This window comes from Hippopotamus amphibius, chromosome 2 (assembly GCF_030028045.1).
Source record: "Hippopotamus amphibius kiboko isolate mHipAmp2 chromosome 2, mHipAmp2.hap2, whole genome shotgun sequence".
Lineage (NCBI taxonomy): Eukaryota > Metazoa > Chordata > Mammalia > Artiodactyla > Hippopotamidae > Hippopotamus > Hippopotamus amphibius.
This window is the reverse complement of record NC_080187.1, coordinates 227,557,398-227,576,937: the sequence shown is the minus strand read 5'-3', so window position 1 is coordinate 227,576,937 and position 19,540 is coordinate 227,557,398. Positions and strand designations below refer to the sequence as shown.

At 42.4% G+C, this 19,540-nt stretch overlaps 1 protein-coding gene and 1 pseudogene across 5 annotated transcripts; one reads left to right on the top strand and one right to left on the bottom strand.

Annotated features, from left to right (window-relative positions):
- Nucleotides 1-130: 130 nt before the first annotated feature.
- Nucleotides 131-11,080, bottom strand: LRR1 (leucine rich repeat protein 1). 5 transcript variants are annotated; one of them, XM_057725172.1, is made up of 4 exons: nt 10,763-11,047; nt 7,660-7,761; nt 4,794-5,515; nt 131-1,111 (listed from the first exon to the last, which is right to left on the bottom strand). In XM_057725172.1, the coding sequence occupies exons 1-4, from the start codon at nt 10,958-10,960 to the stop codon at nt 871-873; spliced, it is 1,263 nt and encodes a 420-aa protein (XP_057581155.1). In that variant the 5' UTR covers nt 10,961-11,047; the 3' UTR covers nt 131-870. The 5 variants fall into 5 exon arrangements, with proteins under 5 accessions (XP_057581155.1, XP_057581156.1, XP_057581157.1 ...); XM_057725173.1 differs by having other exon boundaries at nt 7,660-7,758; XM_057725174.1 differs by lacking the exon at nt 10,763-11,047 and adding an exon at nt 10,463-10,633 and having other exon boundaries at nt 7,660-7,758.
- Nucleotides 11,081-13,814: 2,734 nt separating this feature from the next.
- On the top strand, nt 13,815-15,154 carry LOC130844727 (small ubiquitin-related modifier 2-like; annotated as a pseudogene).
- The last annotated feature ends 4,386 nt before the right edge of the window (nt 15,155-19,540 follow it).

The following is a 19,540-nucleotide window of genomic DNA, read 5'->3' as shown; positions in this document are numbered from 1 at the left end:
GAGATTATACTAAGTGAAGTCAGTCAGAGAAAGACCAAACTCCCAGTCCATTACCCCCTCCCACCTTTCTTCCCTGGTAATCAGAAGTTCCTTCTCTGTGAGTCTGTTTCTGTTTTGTAAGTAAGTTTATTTGCATCATTTTTCACACACACAAAAATCATAAAACTTGTAAAAACAAGTCTATTTGTCCAAAGCAACTCCTACTTTATGTTTGGTGAAAATAAAATTCCATATATATTTAGAATAACACACCTGAAACAGAAAAAAGTGCTTAAAAACTTTTATAGTTTCATATCAAACAAGTTTTCACTACAGTTTAGACTATATTAGTCCAAAGTATATTTTCTGCATACAGAAACTCAATTTCTTTGTGTTTTAAAAAAATATTTATTTGGCGGTGGCACATGGGATCTAGTTCTCTGACCAGGGATTGAACCTGGGCTGGACCCCTGCATTGGGAGTGCAGAGTCTTAGCCACTGGGCCACCAGGGGAATCCCAGAAACTCAATTTCTTTAACTGAAATACAAGACAAAAATCGATAAGAAAATTCTGTGACCAGAGTGGTTGGGATCAATATCTGTTTAACATGAAAAGATAACCCCACAACCCACTCTGGAAACACTAGTCTGAAATAACACAAGTGCAATAAACTGTTAAAAGTTGATACCACAATAAAATCGATTAGGTTTTAATGATTTTAAGGTTTTATAGTCAACTGATGGAAAATGTTAGACTAACACACATTCTTCCCCTCAAGCAAGTATACAAAACACAAGAAAAGCTGCCCTTTCTCCAATTTGACATTTAGACCATAAGCAAGTCCCAAATTGATCTGTAACTAATGGAATTTCTTTTTGTGATCTTACCTACTACTTTAACATATCACAGGAGTTTACATAACAGGCTAGAGAACAGAAGTAAGAGACAACAGGCGCTTCTGTACCACCCATATTATCCACTAAGACCACAGTGTGAGAAACAGAGTGCAGGTTCATGGTAGTAGTTCCTTGAATGAAACAGCTTAGACAGAATCTTCCACAAACGCAGGTTTTTGCAGTATCCAAATCTTGGCAAAGATGGAAAGGAATGATATGAGAGCCATATGGAATCCTATTGGAAAAAATTATTTTAAGAAAATTTTTTAATGTTACTAGATTCAAAACTTCACGTAATAGGACATGAATTATTGGACACTGAAATTATAACCATAGAAAAATAAAATTACTCAACTCAGTATATTGTTTTATTTTACAAACTGGTAAGAATGGGAAAAATATACTAAATAACAGTAATATGACATATTGTAAACCTAAGAAGATCTGTACCACTCCATAAAGTATCTTTTAGCACTGCCACTTAATAGCATAACCTACTGAATACAATGAAAGAGTCAGCTGTCCTTTATAAAATTACACTGTATGACCAGTGTAACATAATTTAAATGTATGACTCTGTCATACAATTCTTATAAATGGTAATGAGAGAATTACTCAGTTCTGTCTGAAGAAACATTCATTAAAATAAATCCATATACTCTCCTAGGCATCAAGCGTTCAAAAGGGAATTTTAAACTGTGTGAAACAATTTTAAAACACATGTTTGGGACATTAGTTTTACTTTACTAGCCAAAGAAGCAACTTAACCTTGCTTAAATTAAGTCATTCACTCTCTAGCTTAAAAGTTCAATGGTGGGGCTTCCTAGGTGGCGCAGTGGTTAAGAATCCGCCTGCCAATGCAGAGGACACAGGTTTGATCCCTGCCCCAGGAAGATCCCACATGCTGCAGAGCAACTAAGCCTGAGAGCCCAAAAAAAAAAAAGTTCAATGGTGCTCAATACAATTAAAATCAAATCCAGTTAAACTCCTTGCCCTCACCTACAAGACAGTAAGAGACAGTCTCTTGAGACCTGCCCCCTGCCCACCTCGCTCCTCCACCCTAAACAACCATACTGCAGTCACTGTGTCTCCCACACACGCTTTTCTTTGTTGTTTCTCTGGTACCTAGGCTAACACATAATAGGTGTTCAGAGCTTTTTCAACAAATAAATAAAATCTATTTTTATAACTTAAACTGGAGTTGAAAACCGTATTAGAAAAGTCTGAAAAGATAAACATCAAATCAAAAATACGGGTTTACTTTTCATAAGGGATTGGCTATTGGCCTTGTTTGCAATTTTTCCTTTTTTCACATGTACTAATTTGTTACTCGTGTAAGTAACAATTTTTTTTTAAAACCACAAGTTTACATTTCAGGCTACTGGTTATAGTCCAAGGAAACAGGAAACAGTTAAAAACTGTACTTTCTATCCAACATAATTTAAGTTCCCACTATTCTTCTAATAGACTATAACTTTATGTTTGTAACCAGTAGTTAGGACAAGTTATCAATAGCTAGATATTGTTCTCATGGCTTTGGATCTATATTCTTTTTAAAACAAGGTAGCTGAAAACATGCAAATTTATACTTTGGCAAAGATTGAAGTCATCTTAGCCAATCCGTTATGATCTTTTCAAATCATCAGTAACCATTTACAGTATTTTTCATTTGGACATAATTTTCAAATTTAAATAAGTACAACATATTTTTTTCACATGTAAGTCTCAGGGAACGAATAAGAGACTCGGGAGCAGGACACATTGCCAAAAGACACCACGTAGAGTTCTCTCAAATCAGGGGTCTTAACCTGAATCATCAGTATCACTTCTGGAGATTCTGAAAAATATATGACGTACAATAGGGGCGCCTCTCTGGAGATTCTGAACTAGTTGGTCTGAGGTAGGATCTACAACCTATATTACCAGAAAATCTAGATATACATCTTTCATCTACATTATTTAGAACTCCTCCACAACCAATGATAGCAACATTGATTTTTAATTGCCAGATAAGCAAATTACATGTATTTATACATCCAGTAAGTACTTATTGAGACCTACTATGAGCCAGGCACTGTTCTAGGCACTTAACTTACATGCATTGTCGTTGAACAGATAATTTTAATCTCCTAGCTAAGAGTCAATGCCTTACACCAGTGGTTCTCAAAGCGCGGTCCCCCGGCCAGCAGCATCAGCATTCCCTTGGACCTCGTGAGAGATGCAGTTTCTCCCCCCTACTCCACATTTACCGAGTGAGAGTCTCTGAGGGTGGGGACCAGCACTCCGCTCTAATAAGCGCTGTGCTACAGCAAGCACGACCATGCTGCACCCTCCACTTTCAAGGACCACTGCCCTAAACCATAATGAGCCCTTGGTTACTTTAGAGCCTCAGTACTCAGGTGCAGTTCATGGACGAGCAGCCTCACATAGAATGCAGATTTAAAACGCAGATCTCCACCTCAGACCTCTTAAACACAATCTGCTCAACAAGACTTCCAGGTCATGTGAATGCACGTCAAGTCTAAGAAGCAAGCTATACATCAGAACCACTCCGGGACTTAAAAAAATACTGGGTCCTACTCCCAAACATTCTGATTTAATAGGTCTGGGGTGGGGACTAACCGTCAGAAAAAAGTTCCTCACATGATTCTAAATGTGAAGTAAAATCTGAGAACCACTGCTTTAGGGTAAGAGCTCTTAAGCTAGGGTTGGTGAAGAGGGAAGGCTGGCTCGGGTTTCAGTGGGGCCTATGAGCATTATAAAACTGTATGCAAAAGTCTGTGTTTATTCATGCGTGCATTTTTCTAGGCCCATAAGTTTTGTCATTTCTTTCTTTTTTTAAGTCTCTCCCCGACTAAAAAAATTTAAAAATCTCTTTTGTGAAATACTGCCTACCATTTTATAGGCACTCAATAGTAATTTGGTTCACATCTTAGCTTCCACTCCTATATGAAAGAAGCCTGAAAAAAATGAATAATTGGAGTTTGGTGTCTCATGACCAACTGCAGTTAGTATTCAAAGACGAGGGAAAAGAACCAGCAGCTATTGAGTCCTACTACAGGCCAAACACTTTGCCATTGCATTAGATCGTTTACCTTCAGGATTCTGTAAAGTAGGTATTGTTGGTCCTGCTTCACAGATGAGATTCAATCAAAGAGGTTAAATAACTTGCTAAAGCCACACTAAGGGATGAAGCCAGGAGTCACACCTAAGTCTGACTCCAAAGACCACACTTTACCATTATGCCAGCCTTTCAGACTGTGCAGCAGAGCCACCTGGAGGACTTGTTAAAACACAGAGAGCTGGACCCCACCCTCAGAATTTCTGATTCAGCAGGTCTGCAGTGAAGTTCAAGAACTTACAACTCTTATCAAATTCCTAGGTGATGCTGATGTTGCTGGTCAGGGAACCAGACTCTGAGAAACAATGTCATTCATTCACTCATTCATTCATTCATTCATTCATGTGTTTATTAAGTGCCTAACATATTGCAGGCATGGGGGATAGATATCTCATTTTAGACCCAAGGGAAATAGTGGAGAATAAGGCAAAGTCCACACCCTCATGAATTTTACATTCTAGTGGAAATACCTCACAAAAAAGAAATATTAAAAAATATATATATATCATTCCAGGTAATAAATCCTGTGACAAAAAAAATCGAGCAATGTAAGGGTGTGGGGGATAAAACTTTAGATAGGGTAGTCAGGAAAGACCTTTCTGGGGTGCCACTTGTGCAGAGAACTGAAGTGAGAAAGTGAGCTATGGGACTCAAGCATTCCAAGCAGAAGTAAGGAACAGCAAGAAGGCCACTGGAGCCAAGCATCAGACTGCGCACAGCATCATAAGCTATGTTCAAGACTGTGTTACTCTGAGGATGACGAGAATAGAATACCAGGATGCTATCAAAGGCTTACCTATTATATAATACGCTTCGTGCAGAAGATTCCAATAAAGTTAATGGCATTTGCAGCTTTATAACTGGAAGGACTTTTGGTTGTTCAAAAGTATTTCCAAAAAGATCCAAGTACTCAAGGGATAAATTTTTAAATTCACTAGGCAAAAACGGAAGCTTATTTCGAGCCGCTGACAAAAAACGCAGATTTGTCAGTTGTCCCATCTTGAAAGGAAGTCGAATCAGTTCATTATCATCAAGTTTTAAATTTGTAAGTTCTCGAAGTTGGCAAAACTGCACAGGCAGTGCCTTAATTTTGTTCTTGCTGAGATCCAAACTCTGAAGTGACTTCTGGAGTGTAGACTGACACAAGGCTACACTAAATGACTCCAAGTGATTATCATTCAGGTTAAGTTCTTGAAGGAGGATGAGGTCTCCAATTGTAGCTGGAAGCTTTTTTATATGGTTGTGACTCAAGTCTAATTTTCTAAGGTTTTTTAAGCAAAGCATACGCATATCAACCCGGACAAGCCCACAATAAGAAGTCTGAAGATGTTCCAGAGAGCAGGGGAAGTTCTTGCTAAGAGGATAGTCCTTTTTGGATGTGATAACCATTTTAGTTTTAAATTTTTCAAATTCTGAAGTCTTCACCGGTGTGAGGGTTGAAAGCGGTGCCTCCACATCACAGCCTCTGTGAGCCAGTCTCACGGCTGAAAGAAAACCCTTTAGACTGCTGGAGTTGGCCTGAATACATAAAAATAAGTTGTACAATTATAAATTCCATTTTAGATAATGCATGCATGCTAATTCAGCCTAAACAAACTTTGTAAAGTTATATATGTAAATCATGCAATCATTTATTGAAAACGGCTGTAAACATTTTTTTAGTATTCTATTTTCACTAAACTTCAATACAGATACAAAAAACTTTAAAAGTTTTTGAAAAAATTAAGTTGAGAGACATACTCTAAATAAAACCGTTCATGGGGGAACCATTAGAGTATAAAGTAAAACAGGAAAGCATGAAAAGACTCCACTTAAGATCTGGGTTTAAGAAATTAAAAAAAAAAGTTACTTAACCTTAGTAACCAAAGTCAAAAAAAAAAAAAAAAAAAAAAGAAACAATGAACTGACCCAAATCCCCAGCGCCTCTGACATAGACTGAGGTAGCACTGTGTGCTGCAAAACACTCAGGGGGGTTACTCACAAAGACGAGGAGTTGTCAAAAGCAACGGCCCTGTCAAAAGGAGGGCCAAGTAGCTCTCAATGCTAAAAGCACTAGAAAACACCAAAAGCAAGAGACTGCTTCCAGCTGGACAGAGGAATCACTAATAAAGTGCTATGTGAACTAAATCATCGATAAAAATAACGAATACTTGCAGGGTACTTCAGAAGTTTCATAAAGTTTATGTGTGAAGGACTACTGAACTTTCAGCAAGTTTGGGAAACTAAGTATGTGATCCTATTTGGCTGGAATGTAGGAGCTTTGTGGAGGAGAAAAAGAGTAGAAATATAGTGTGGGGATAGATTATACCAGGATGAGTCAAAAATCACCCGCACTCTGGCTGTAGAATTTATACAAGTTTTAATACAACCGGAGTGCGGATAATTTTTGACTCACCCTCGCAGATGAGCTTGGTGCCTAGGTTAAGGAGGACAGAATGATCAGGCTGTGGGAAATCACTGAAGAATTTTGAGTTGAGAATTACATGACAAGAGTAAATATTATTTTGGCAGCAGCATACACAGTGGAGTAAGGAAAGTCTGGTGACCTGGGCCAAGTAGGTCCATGCAAAGGGTATAGGTTTGCAGACTTGGGAGTTACATACACTAAAGGCTGAACTGCGGGAGCAGAAAGTAGGTATGGCAGAGAATGGGAATAAAGCCTTCATTCCCAAGATAGGAAAAAGGTTGCCCGGGACAGGAGACAAAGGAGCAGCCAAGAAAACTGAAGGTAAACCAGCACAATGCCCTATCAGGGGTGGCAAGAAAGGAAAGTTTTATTATGAAGGGAGTGGTCATCAGCATCAAATTCTACAGAGCTCAAAAAGGATGAGAACTAATGGCAATGTGATTGGCAAATAGGAAGATCACTGATCTTTGAAGCATGTTTTGTCAACAAACCAGTGAAGGCAGAGGTCAAAAGAGATAGTAAGAAAGTGGAGCCAACAGATTTAGCCTTGACTTTCCAGAAAGTTGTCTATTCTAAGACCTTTCAGCTTATTTTTAGGTAGAAGGAGTTAGTGGAAGGATAGGCTGAGTATCAAGAGAAGATGAAAAACCACAACAGGGAGGAGGTAGGACAAAACACCTTCATTTGATATAAATACCTTAAACAGTTATTAAACTTTTAATGTTTACAAAGCTCTTGGCTTGGGGTTAAGGATAATGCAAGGTTGAACAAAATCACTGCTCCTACCCTCTGGGAAGGGGAAGATGGAAAAAGAGAGGTAAGGCAAAGAAGAAAACAGTTTTTTATTCTAATGGTTTATGTATTTTTAAAAAGTGATTATAGTAAGTAAAATACCCCCTAAAGTGTTTCTAATTGTATTTTATCCATTCTTTTTTACACCAAATTTAGATTCATCACCTGTGATTCAGCTAGCAAAATGTACACGTGTGCCTTATAGAGTTGTAAGCACACTGCGAGGCTCCATCTCGGGCACAGAAGCAAACTCAGTTTTCCTTCCTATCCTGGGCAACTTTTCTAAGACTGACTCTGCCCTTTTCGAGGCCACACAAGCATGCCAGGGAAGCTGCCATCACTTCTTCAAACATACCTGCAAGTGTCTGCCTCTGCTCAGCTATGTGGGACATCAGGATCCTAAAATAGCGTCTCTTCTCTTTACAGTCAACCAACCTAAGCATTAACGTTTTTAATACCATACCTTACTTAGACAGATGTCCACGGGAGGCTCCTTTAACCGAACGGTGGCTTTCCCCTCATCCACAAATTTGGTGAAGAACTGCTCAACGTTCTCCTTTAGCTGCTTAAAACCAATGGGAAAAGAAGGACAAAACCAGGTACTGTTATTCAACATTTATTACAACTAGAATGTGGCAGTCACTTTGCCGGGCTTTGGTTTGACTTTTAGTCCTTAAGTCTGGGTGTTTTGTTGTTTTAAGATTTAAAGGTTTTGGTTTGTTCGGTTTGGGAGGTATTTATACTCATCTAGCTTCTGGTAAGACGTAATTGTTCTACCTGTCCAGTAACTCTTTCTTCTTTGAGAACAGAATCCCCTGTGTTTGGGGAGAATGCTTCTTTTCTGCCATTCTACGTGGCTGTAGTAAGAGCTGCCAATAATAGTTACTGGACTTCTCAACTTCAGCCCATTAATCTGGGGTCAGCATACCTCCCGCAAGATAGGAACTCAGTGAAAGCAGGAATCTTGTCTCCTTTGTTCACTATTATTTCCTCAGAGCCAGAAAAGTGGCTGACACATGACAGCTGCTTGAAAATTTTTAATGACTGATGTTGCTTCTGCTTCAGACTTCAGCAACTATTTATTCAGAAGCCACTACGTACCGGGCACCATGACAGGGGGCTTGGGACAACAGTGGTAAAGAAGACAACATGGGAATTACACTTATCAAGTTGCCAATCTCATGAGAGACAGTTATTAAACAAGTAATTACAGCGTAACAAATATTAAGACAAGGGAAATACAGGCTGCTATAAGACCTTATTAGCAAAGGAATCTTACCTCGTCTGGAGGTATGAAAGTGACTTAAAAAGTAAGAAATGAAAGATTAAGAGATGTTAGCCAAGTGAAGATACTGGGGGAAGAGAGAAGGGGTAGCATACCAACAAGATGGAATGATGTGTGCAAAGCCTTGAAGGTAAGAGAGCTTGGCAACTGCCAGGAGCTGAAAGAGGTTCAGCATGCCTGAAAGATCCCGTGAAAAGAGGCAGGTAAGCCTGGAGAGGTAAACAGAGATTAGATAGTGAAAGATTTCGTAAACCATGTTAAGAATTTTGGATTTTATCCTAAGAACAGTGGTATCCACTGAATGACTTTAAGCTTGGAATGTGGTTAGATCTGCATTTTGAAAAGTTCCCTTTAACTACAGTGTGAGAATGAACTTTGGGAGCGGGGTGAATGGGATGTATGAAAGACAATGGTAGAGGGAGGGCGATGCTTTAAGAAGCTAACCAGGCAAGGGACAATGCTGATTTAGATCAAAGCTGGGATGGAAGGAGGTATGAAAATATGAAAACTACCTAGGAAGTAAAAGTTAAAGAATTCAATAATACATTGGCTATAGGGAGGGAACGGCTTTAAGGTTCCTGAATGGGGCAGAATACTACTTAAAAGGTTTCAGAACACTTGCAAGTGGCAAGTGTGGCAAGGAAATTTAATCTGGGGCTATTTTGAGCTTGAAATACTGCAACACATCCAAGTGAAGATTTCCAGTAGGTAGCTAGCTCAGGGGGGAAGTTAAGGGAGAGGACTAGCTAAAGATATGGATTTGGAAATCACAGGCAGATGGATGACAGCTGAAGTCATGGGACAGAAAAGTAGAGGGTTGTAAGAAAGAGCGTGAAGGTACTTGCACACTCAGCACCAATTCCTACCCAAGGCGCAGGACCAAACCACCTTAATTCATCCAATGTTTACTTGACACCTACTATGTCCCAAGCCCTGTGGCACCACCTCTTCTACAAAATTTCCTCAAGGCCTTTAATCAGAATACCTTTCGTTTCTGATATTGTACTACTCTGCCTCTTCCTTTATTACAGCACTTATCACTGCCCACCTTTGTAAGTGGTGGTCTCTGTTTCTCCCTTTCCAGTCTTGGAAAAACCGTGACTTAACTCAGGTTTACTTCCCACAGTATCTAGCACTGCACCCTGCACACAATAAGTCTTCAACTAGCAGTTTACAATAAAATTTTAGTTAGGATTTTCAGCTACTGACTATTAGTGCAGTATAAGTTCTAAAGGAGAGATCATAAGAAACTCTTAAAATAGGCAGTATCTAAACTGGGCACGAAAAGATAGGTTTTAAGGAAGACAAAGGAGACTCAATTCTGCTTATGAGTTTGTTTCTGTCACCTAACAGTTTTCTAACATTTAAAATTCGGGTGATTTCTAAAGTCCTTTTAATTTGAAAAATTATATGAATCGATCTCATGGAAAGGGGGGAATTATTTAGACTTTCAACTGCTTACATCAAACATTTACGTGGCTCTGAATGAAAACAGCAGTAACTCCTTTCCTCAACTACGAGTATGATCCCAGAAACTGAATAAAATCCAGCCCAGAGTCAGATGCAACGGTGGGTGATGAAGAACTGCCCCCCTGAATTTTATCGCAGCAGGCACAAGGGTATTCCAGGCACTTTCACAAAATAACATGCCTGGTAATCAACGTAAAAGGAGTTTATAAAACTTGTGCTTCAAAAATTCCATTTCAACTTCCAGCTTCTTCTGGAGGGTTTCCTCCTGCTAGATAGAAACAAAAAAGTCCTGGACCTAACACATCCAGACTCAGGAGATCAAACAGTTGCGGGGGAAAAAAGAGAGAGAGAGAGAGGCAGTAACCAACAGCTTAAATAAAAACATCAAGGTCGATACAAGCGTTACGGGTTTACCACTGTACTAATCTGGCCTCATGACCTTGCATCCATCCCACAAAGCCTTCAAACAAACAAAAACCAGCGAAAAGACTGCGGGCGACACAGAACCTACAGCCATTTTCCAGCTCCCCCAGACCGGACCGACGCTCCCTTCACGGTCTCGTCAGGCAGGCGGATGCGTGCACGGCCCTACGGGGGCCGGGGCCGCTCTCCACCGCGACACGGCGCGGCTGTCCCGACAGAGCCGCGGAAACGCGCGAGGAGCGCGCGAAGGGCGCGCCCACAAACCGTTCGCCCTCGGGGTCCGCAGGGAGGCGCCGGGGTCCGGGGTGGGGGCGGGGGTGGGGGGGCCCGGCGCTCAGAACCCCCCTCCCGCCCCGCCCCCCAGCCCCGAGCCGCCCGCTGCGCGCACCTCATAGCGGGTCCCGAGCCGGTCCCGCAGGGTGGAGACGAGCAGGCAGGCGGGCCGCCGGGCCCGCGGCGGCGGCGGCGGCGTCCCGGGCGCCCGCGGACAGAGGCTCAGCACGGCCCGGACGCCCCTGCCCCGGTTCCTCAGCCCCAGGGCCGGCAGCTGCCGGCGCACCACCTCCACCTCGCAGTGCAGCCGCATCGCGCCGCCGCGCCGCCCGCCGCTCCCGGGCCCGGCTTTGAACGCCCGCCTTCCCGCCGCGCCGCGCCCGGGGTCCTCGGGCGCGCGGCTGCCCGGGCCTCCGCCTGCCGGCTCGCGGGGCCCGCGCCCTCCGCTTCCTCCCCCCCGCGGCCCCCGGGGCCGGCGGCGGCCCCCCTCCCTCGCGGGGCCGAGTCCGCGCGGGGCCGCGGCGCGCCGACGCCCAGCCCCGGGGGCCCGGCTCGCGCTCCCGAAACCGGCGATCGGCGGGGGCGCCGCCCTGGCTTCCGCGGCGACGCGGGCCCGCGCGGCCGGCGCCGGGGTCCCCGAGCTCCCGAGGGGAGGCGGCGGGTCCTCTGTGGCGGGGAAGTGGGCGCCCCGCGAGGTGCCCGATGCCGAGGGTGGGGGCGCGCGGCGGGGCCCGGCGCGGATGGGCTGCGGTGTTGTTTTGGTTTGGGGGCTTCAGAGGCGACACCTGCCACGCCAGAGGGGGACTTGATAGGACAGTATTTGACTTGGCGGTTCCTGTTGAACAGATTCCCACTTTGCAGCCGCTGGGGGCTGGGATGGAGGGAGTAGCTTCACTGCATCTAAGACCTGGGAAGACGGTTGAGACCCCATGGGCGTGGAGCCCTGTGGCAAGGGCACAGAACCAAAGAAGTCTCTGGGCTGAGTCCAGCAGCAGCTGTTGACAAGGGCGCTCTCGACCTTGGCCAAACAGCCCCCAACTCCTTACTGGGTAAAATATTCAACATGTGGCAACCTGACCAATCACCTAACACGACCCCTCCAGTAGGAAGCCTTATCCTATTGAGGGTATAGAAATTGGCTGCAAGCCCGGGAAAGGGTCCACTCTCCTTGGACGCGGGGAGGTCCTGCAGCTGTCTTTACAGCGCCCCTCGCTAAGCTCTGCTCTTTATTCTCAATAAACTCACTCTCTTCTGCGATGCTTTGTGTCTGGAAATTCTTTTCCAACCCGCGCTGGGACCTGGACCATGTGCATACCCTCCAGACTCCTTATTCCGTTTATTAAAGAAGGGCCCGGCCCTGCGTGGGGCGGGAGAGGCACTTACCCTCAGGGCCTAGCGGTCTTCCCCTTTAAATTTTGCGTGCTCGCCTCTCCCTAGTCCCAGACTTGTATCAAATATTCCACTTCGTCTGAGATGTACTTTCACCAGTGAGAAACGGCGTCCAAAAGTACTTTTCCATTCAACTGTGGCAATATAATGATTTATCCTTGAATGACCGCCTCTGTGTACAGCAATTTGAATCTAAAGTATTATCTGTTGATTATCTTAAAAACAGTTGGTTCATGGAAAGTAATGATAAGGTAATAAAAAATTATTTTTTTCCTATTTGGTTTTCTTGCATGTAGAGAATGAAAACACTGCTCAGCAACAGTTAATCTTATGGCCAGAGAGAAAAAGAATTAAGCTAGAATTTTCAAAGAAATTGGACTTTATAGGAATTACCTATTTTTGTTCTTTGAGTGGGTGATAGTATAGATGAAAACAATAAAACACCTGCCTAAACAAGTATGTTAAAATATACCTCTGAACCTGTAGAAAAAGTTGGGAGCTGGGAACATCTTAAATGTTGGACAAAACTGTTGTAATTTTATTTTATTTATTTATTTTTTGGCCGAGCCGTGCAACTTGCAGGAGTTCCCCTACCAGGGATCAAATCCCTGTCCCTGGCAGTGAGAGCAACGGAGTCCTAACCACTGGACCACCAGGGAATTCCCTAAAATTACTTTTCATGTCTTTTATTCCCCAGGTTTGTGTGCACACCAGGCATACAACAGATAACTGAATATCTCTGACTTACCAAATTTGTGCCCACAGTAAACTTTACTCACGTATGTAGCTCACCTGGTTTCAAGCTAGTAAAATCATAATGACATCATATTCTTAGAGAGGTCACAGTCTATGGACAGTGTAGACTTGTCTGCCCTAGCACATGGGGACCAGATCTTGGAGTTGGTTTTTTAATGGTAAATTTCATCTAAACTAAATAAAGCTATGTAGCTAACAAATATACACCTAAGAACTCGACCTTTATAGTGCTACTTTTGATATAGAGTAGGATAATTAAATAGTTTAGAAATCCCACCAGGGGATTAAAGACAAAAAGGAAATGTTAAGGGAGTTTGGGAGACTGTTGTAAACTAACCACCATTCAAAAAAAGAATCCAGGTGCATCCAAGCCCCAGGCATACTCAAGCCACAAACCCTGATAGTTAAAACACAAGACAATAAATATAGGGTCTGAATCTTGTCACATGAAGTCAGGGAGGTAATGGTCCTTGAAGGGTTGCATTTCTGCACGTAGCTAAGACAGGAATACAGGAGAAAGGGGAAAGAAACTAGGTGAAAGGGGACATTATACCGAAACCTGAGATGCAGGATCATATTTTAGAATACGTCACCACCCTTTTGCTAATATACATTTGATTTAAATAGCGCCATGACAGTCCCGATTAGACCATACAGGGTCAGAAGAGGAGCTAATGATGTAAGCCTTTGAAACTGCTAGGTGGCACTTCAGGGGGCTCCGAAGAGCTCTGGTTCTTTATATCTCATCGCAGAGAGCGGCAAAGTGATAGATAAGAAGTGATGTATTAGAATAGGACACTTGTGAGGCTTACAAGCACGTGGGTTAGAGGGTGCTGCACCCCGAAACTTAGTGGGCTACAGTTTTATAATCAAAGAAAAGTGGGGAGGGGGAAAAGACCACCTTCTTCTTCATTCTTGAGTAGACATGACGCTTCCATCATCAGCTCCTCCAGCTCCTCCTCCAGGTCGGGCAGGTGAGTTTCCTTGTCCCTCTGTGGTCAAGCTGGGACTGTCATGGCACAATGGAAATGAGCAGAAAGGTGGTACCGTATGCTAAAAATGGTAAAGCATTTCAGGTTTCAGTCTAATGTCATCCTTTCCTTATATTTTGTTTTTAATGTGCCCAGAGGAGCATGTCCTAGGAATCATTCATTTACCGAGCTCACTGGGCAGGATGTGGGTCTCATGCCACCATTGTTTTATTGTTTGGGGGCATGTCTCATGCTTCTGTTGCATAGTTTTATTGCTAAGTCAGCCTGCTTGGTTTTGTGGTGAAGCAAACCTGCTTTGTTGAGTAATCATTAACGTACAGGGGTCTCCCATACTTCTTTTCCTACTTACAATCCCCTAGTGGGATTAACCATTTACTTACCTTTGTCCCTTTACTCTGTCCCTATCACCTGGACACCTTCCCAAGAATGAGGAAGAAGGTGGTCTTCTCCCCTCCCCATGTTTTGTTTGATTATAAACATGTAGCCCTCTTTGTTTTGGGGACTGCCTTGCCTGCCCGTTTGTATCTCTCACAAGCATCCTATGCTAATAAACTCACTCTTTGCCTGCTACTTTGCCTTTTCTGCGACTAGACAAAAGAATCCGAGACTCAGTAAGTCCTGACGCTAGGTGAGTGGTTTCAATTAAAAGATTGTGTGTTTGAGTTTCCTCCCAAGTCAGGGATCCTGAGTTCAAGTCCCAATCTGCGTCCCATCCAAGAAGGAGTGCAGTTTCACTCTCTTTTGACACTCTTCGATCATGTTTTATAGGTTGTGTTTCCACTATGATTTCCTTGTTAATACCCACCTTCTCATTCTTAGTGTTGCTATGTCAATTCAGAGCTGCATTACCTCCCTCCACAGTTATTTCTAGACCTACCAGGTCTTCTTACTTCAGTACATGTATTCATTCATTTAACATTTACTGTGTTCTTGCTGTATGCCAGCACCTATGCTAGATGTTTAAAAGGCAAAGTGCTCTCCCTCCTTCACTGCCGCCACCTCCTTCTTCTGCCACTCCTGGTGCTGCTCCTGTGCTTATTCAGTGTGGACTTGGTACCTCTTTTGTGAAGCAGCAGCTGAAGAGACTCCGGTGTTCGCCTTGGCTGACAAAAAGCCCAAGGAAGGAGTCAAGACTGAGAACAACCATCATGTTAATTTGAAGGTGGCAGGGCAGGATGATTCTGTGGTGCAGTTGAAGATTAAGAGGCATGCACCACTTAGTAACTAATGAAAACCTATTGTGAACGACAGGGTTTGTCAATGAGACAGGCAGCCAATCAATGAAACAGACACAGCAGCACAGTTGGAAGTGGAAGATGAAGATTTGTACAATTGATGTGTTTCAGCAGCAGACAGGAGGTGTCTACTAAAAAGGGAACCTGCTACATTACTCCAGAATTCTCTTCCTCCAGACCAAGAAGACATTCTCAGTTAGAAAACTGCAGTTTGGTTCCACCACATCCTGAGTACTACAGTATAGTTTATTCTTTCATTTTCCCCTTCCCTCTTCTTTTATTTTACATAAAGTAACTGATGTATGTGCACAAGTATATTGCATTAAAAAAAAACAAAACTAAATGGCCAATGGTATGTTTTGATCTACATCAAATGGAAATGGGATGGAGAAAAATACTGATTTTGTGAAAATACTCCCTTTTCTCCATTAGTGGCATGCGCATTCAGCTCTTATCTTTATGTTTCAGTAAGTTATTTTATTCTCACTGTTTAACAAAAAAAAGGACAACATAAAAATCCTTGCATACCTTGTTAAATTGGAGAATTTTAATGTTTTTCATTTATCATTGTAAAACCAAGGACAATTTTATAACTTTTTGGAAGGAAGCTGTTACATGGGCAATCTGTCTTTAAGTAGGGTTAAATTACTGTAAAAGAAATGAATCCTAGATAGTTTTCCCTTCAACTGTCTTGTTGTCTAAATAAATGTCTGTTTAAAAAAAAAGGCAAAAGTGAGTTTACATTGTTTAGAGGCGATAAACCAATAATTATACTATAATGGGATAAATGTTAGATGAGGATCTTAGAGGAGTATAAAACAGCCAGATGATGAAAACTTTTCTTTTTTTTTTTTGCCAAACTAAGGCCTTTTAACATTAGCCTGAAAATTTTGGAACACCATTGAAAATGTTGAAGCAGGGAATAACATTTAGACTTGTTCAAGAGAGGCTACTGTTGTCAGTGAAGAGATTAATTTGGAGGTAAAGCAAGCCCAGAGGCAGCAATATCAGTTATGAGGCTAATACAATACTCCACCATTCACACTGCTGACAAATTAAATTTCCGAAGGTGTCCCGCATCACAGAATGCTAAAATTTCAACTGAAACATAATTTACAGATATTCTAATTCAATTCTCTCATTTGATACAGGGGAATGGAAGCTGAAAAGAGTACAGGGATTTGCCTGTGACCTCACAGATAGTCACTGTTTGAATAGTGCTAGAAATTGTCTCATATGTTGTAATTAATTCTTCCCCAAAACCTTCATGGATTTCCACTCTGTAATTTAATTAAATACAGTTACCCAAAGCCTTGTCTCTTTTCCCCATTGGAATCCAGGTCCTGTTACCTAGATGGACAAATCTCCCTAGAGCAGTCTCTGTGGTTTTCAGTTCCCTCTTAGTACCTGGTCTTTGGGATTCCCTGGAGCTCAACTCTGCATTTTAAAGCAGACCAACCGGAGGGGGGGGTGGGGGTGGGGATGAATTGGGAGACTGGGATTGACATATATACATTATTAATAAGAAAAAAAAATCAAATTCTACACTTTAAATATATGCAGTTTCTGTATGTCAGTTGTATCTCAATAAAAGTTCTAAATAAAATAAAGCATACCATATTTCTTCTAGCAAGTTTAGGTGTTCACAGTAAGAGGAATCTTAGGTTATCTTGTCCAAAATAATTGCTATATGATTACTTATTTAATGCCTGTCCTCACTTCCAGACTACAGGCTTCCTGGACGGGTTCTGAGTCACTGTTGCTAAATGCAAGGTCTAGTATAGTGTTCACATATAGTAGGTACTCAATGCATATCTGTAGAAATAATGAATGAGTAAATGAATATCTAACATTCATTTAACAAATATTTATGAGAGCCTTCATTGTGCTAGAATAGAGTAAGCTTACTGATGATTATGCATTTGGTTAATATTTCTTGTGTTAGAGTAAGTAGCTAGCCATTTGGGAGGGAGGAAAACTGGATTTCTCTCTTGTTTCTGGGGGACAATGATATAAATTTTAGGTGGATTCAAGATTTAAACTGAAAACCAAAAATGTAACAGTACAACCAGAAAATGCAGTAGAACCTTTTTAGAATTTTGACACAGAACTGTTAATAGGGGTATCTGGGCTAGGAGATGATGGCACGTTTCTTCTTCTTCTTCTTTGTATTTCATTGTATTTAAGAAAGAAAGAAAAACAAACAAACAAACAAACAAACAAAGAAGAAGAAAGGGAACTCGGTATGTATTATATTAGGGGGGAATATGTTCTAAAAGAAGTATGTAAAAGCCAAATACAAGAGAGGAATAGGAATCTGTAACAAGAGTATAGGATCAAGCTAAAAGCTCTTTACAAACATTGGGTTAAAACGGACTTTAAAAAGCTTTCTTATTGAAAAAGGAATTGATAATTCCATTGGTGGAGATACATGATGCTACATTATCTAAAGACTGAGCAGAAAGTACAACTTCTCAACGCCAGTTTTGTAATATCTCCATCAAGGAGAATAACTTTCAGACCAGAATAAACATTAGGAACTACTTGAATATCAAGATAGTTTAAGAGATTGTTATTGTTCAAGTGTAACTAATTGCTTCCTGTCCCCCCCCCCCCCCAAATGAGTTCACTTCTTTCCACCCACCCAAAGGATTATATCTCAGAGTATTGAAAATATTTACGGAATTGAGCTCGGAATCATTGTAATCTTCTAAAAATTATGGAGACCAATTAGGAAAGGCTTGAGAAGGCTATTATAGGTGGGCAAATGTTTGATTAGCTTTGGAGAGGCACATCGATTTTGGAAACTACACACCTATGACTGATACAAATTCCAGGCAAACTGTAGGAGCTTGATACCGGACCCGCCACAGTCAGGCTTGAAGTTAAAACACCCTTTTTCAATCATCTATCACTAGGTCTTTTGTGCACCCCCAGCTCTAATTGCACAAAGTTGTTCATCTTCCCCAAGCTTTTTCCAACTCCATTCTCAGGCTCAAACTCTTCCTCTCACTATGCATTACCTTTCATTAAGTGCTGCCTGTATAAACCCCACTCTTCATTTAAGGTCTACTTCAAAGGCCCCTCAAATGAACCTCACGCTGGAATTAATCTCTTTCTTTTTTGCTCCTCTTGTGCTCTATTAGCACATGTATCATGGAATACAATTGTCCTACTTACTTAGTTGTATCCACATTATTCAGTCATGAAAGTTGAAACTGAAAACAAAACAAAAAGTTGAAACTTGAAGGAGGGCTCTGAGATATTCCTATTTTCCTCACTACATTTGTTTTTGAGATCAGGATCAAGTTGTATCTGGTTTTTAAATCTCTGGCTTGACTTCTTCCTTCATCACCTTGTTTTTGACCAAAACCAAACAAAAACAAACAACAACAACAAAGTTCAAGTGTAAAGTTTCCTGTATTATTGCAACCTGTGATTCAGTTTATAGAACCAGTGAAAGCTTCGATATCAGAGCCATGGTACAATTTTAGGTTTATCTAGAGACATTAAGTGACCATGTGGATTTCAGGGACATTTTCCAGCAGGTTATTAGATGGTATTTGGTTTCATTAGTTGTTTGATTGCCAAATCATCTTGTCAAAGCAACATACATTGGACATTTACTTGTTTCTTACTTTAAACTCAACTAACTACATTTAAATATTAAACGCACGAAGTCTCGTGTCATTTTTCTGCAGTGGTGTAGGTGTATTTCCAGGAGCAGTGTGTCAGCTAAAAACAAGTTTGAAAACGTATTTTGTCTCACAAAAGAGGGACTCCTATGGCTGACTCCTAGTTATTGCAGTTGATTTTAAGTTATTTTTAATTTTTCCCCAGTAGGTGTCAGTACTGAGTCGAGGCAAAAATCCTTCTCCTTAGCGTAAAGTTTTAATTAAAAGAATGTAAAAGGTTCAGACGATGAAGAAGAGACGGTAGGGTAGGGACATGATTAATTTCCTGGGGGGTTCAAAACTCATTTCTGGGGGGTTCAAAAGAGACGGGGTCTCGCTATGTTGCCCAGGCTGGAGTGCAGTGGCTATTCACAGGCGCGATCCCACTACTGATCAGCACGGGAGTTTTGACCTGCTCCGTCTCCGACCTGGGCCGGTTCACCCCTCCTTAGGCAACCTGGTGGTCCCCCGCTCCCGGGGGGTCACCATATTGATGCCGAACTTAGTGCGGACACCCGATCGGCATAGCGCACTGCAGCCCAGAACTCCTGGGCTCAAGCGATCCTCCTGCCTCAGCCTCCCGAGTAGCTGGGACTACAGGCGCGCGCCACCGCGCCCGGCGATGAGGGCCGCGGCAGAGAGACACTAGAGGCTGCGGCGCGGTGACGTCACCCGGGGGCGGGTCGAGGCGGAGGCCCTGGCGGGAGAAGACACGCCCCGCGCAAGGCGGCCTGCGGGCTGCGGCGTGGTGACGTCACCCGGGGCGGGCTCGCCTAGATGGTTTCCCAGCTTCCTCTTCACAACGGCGAGGCGGCGCGGGCCGCACTGCGCACGCGTCCTTTGTCAG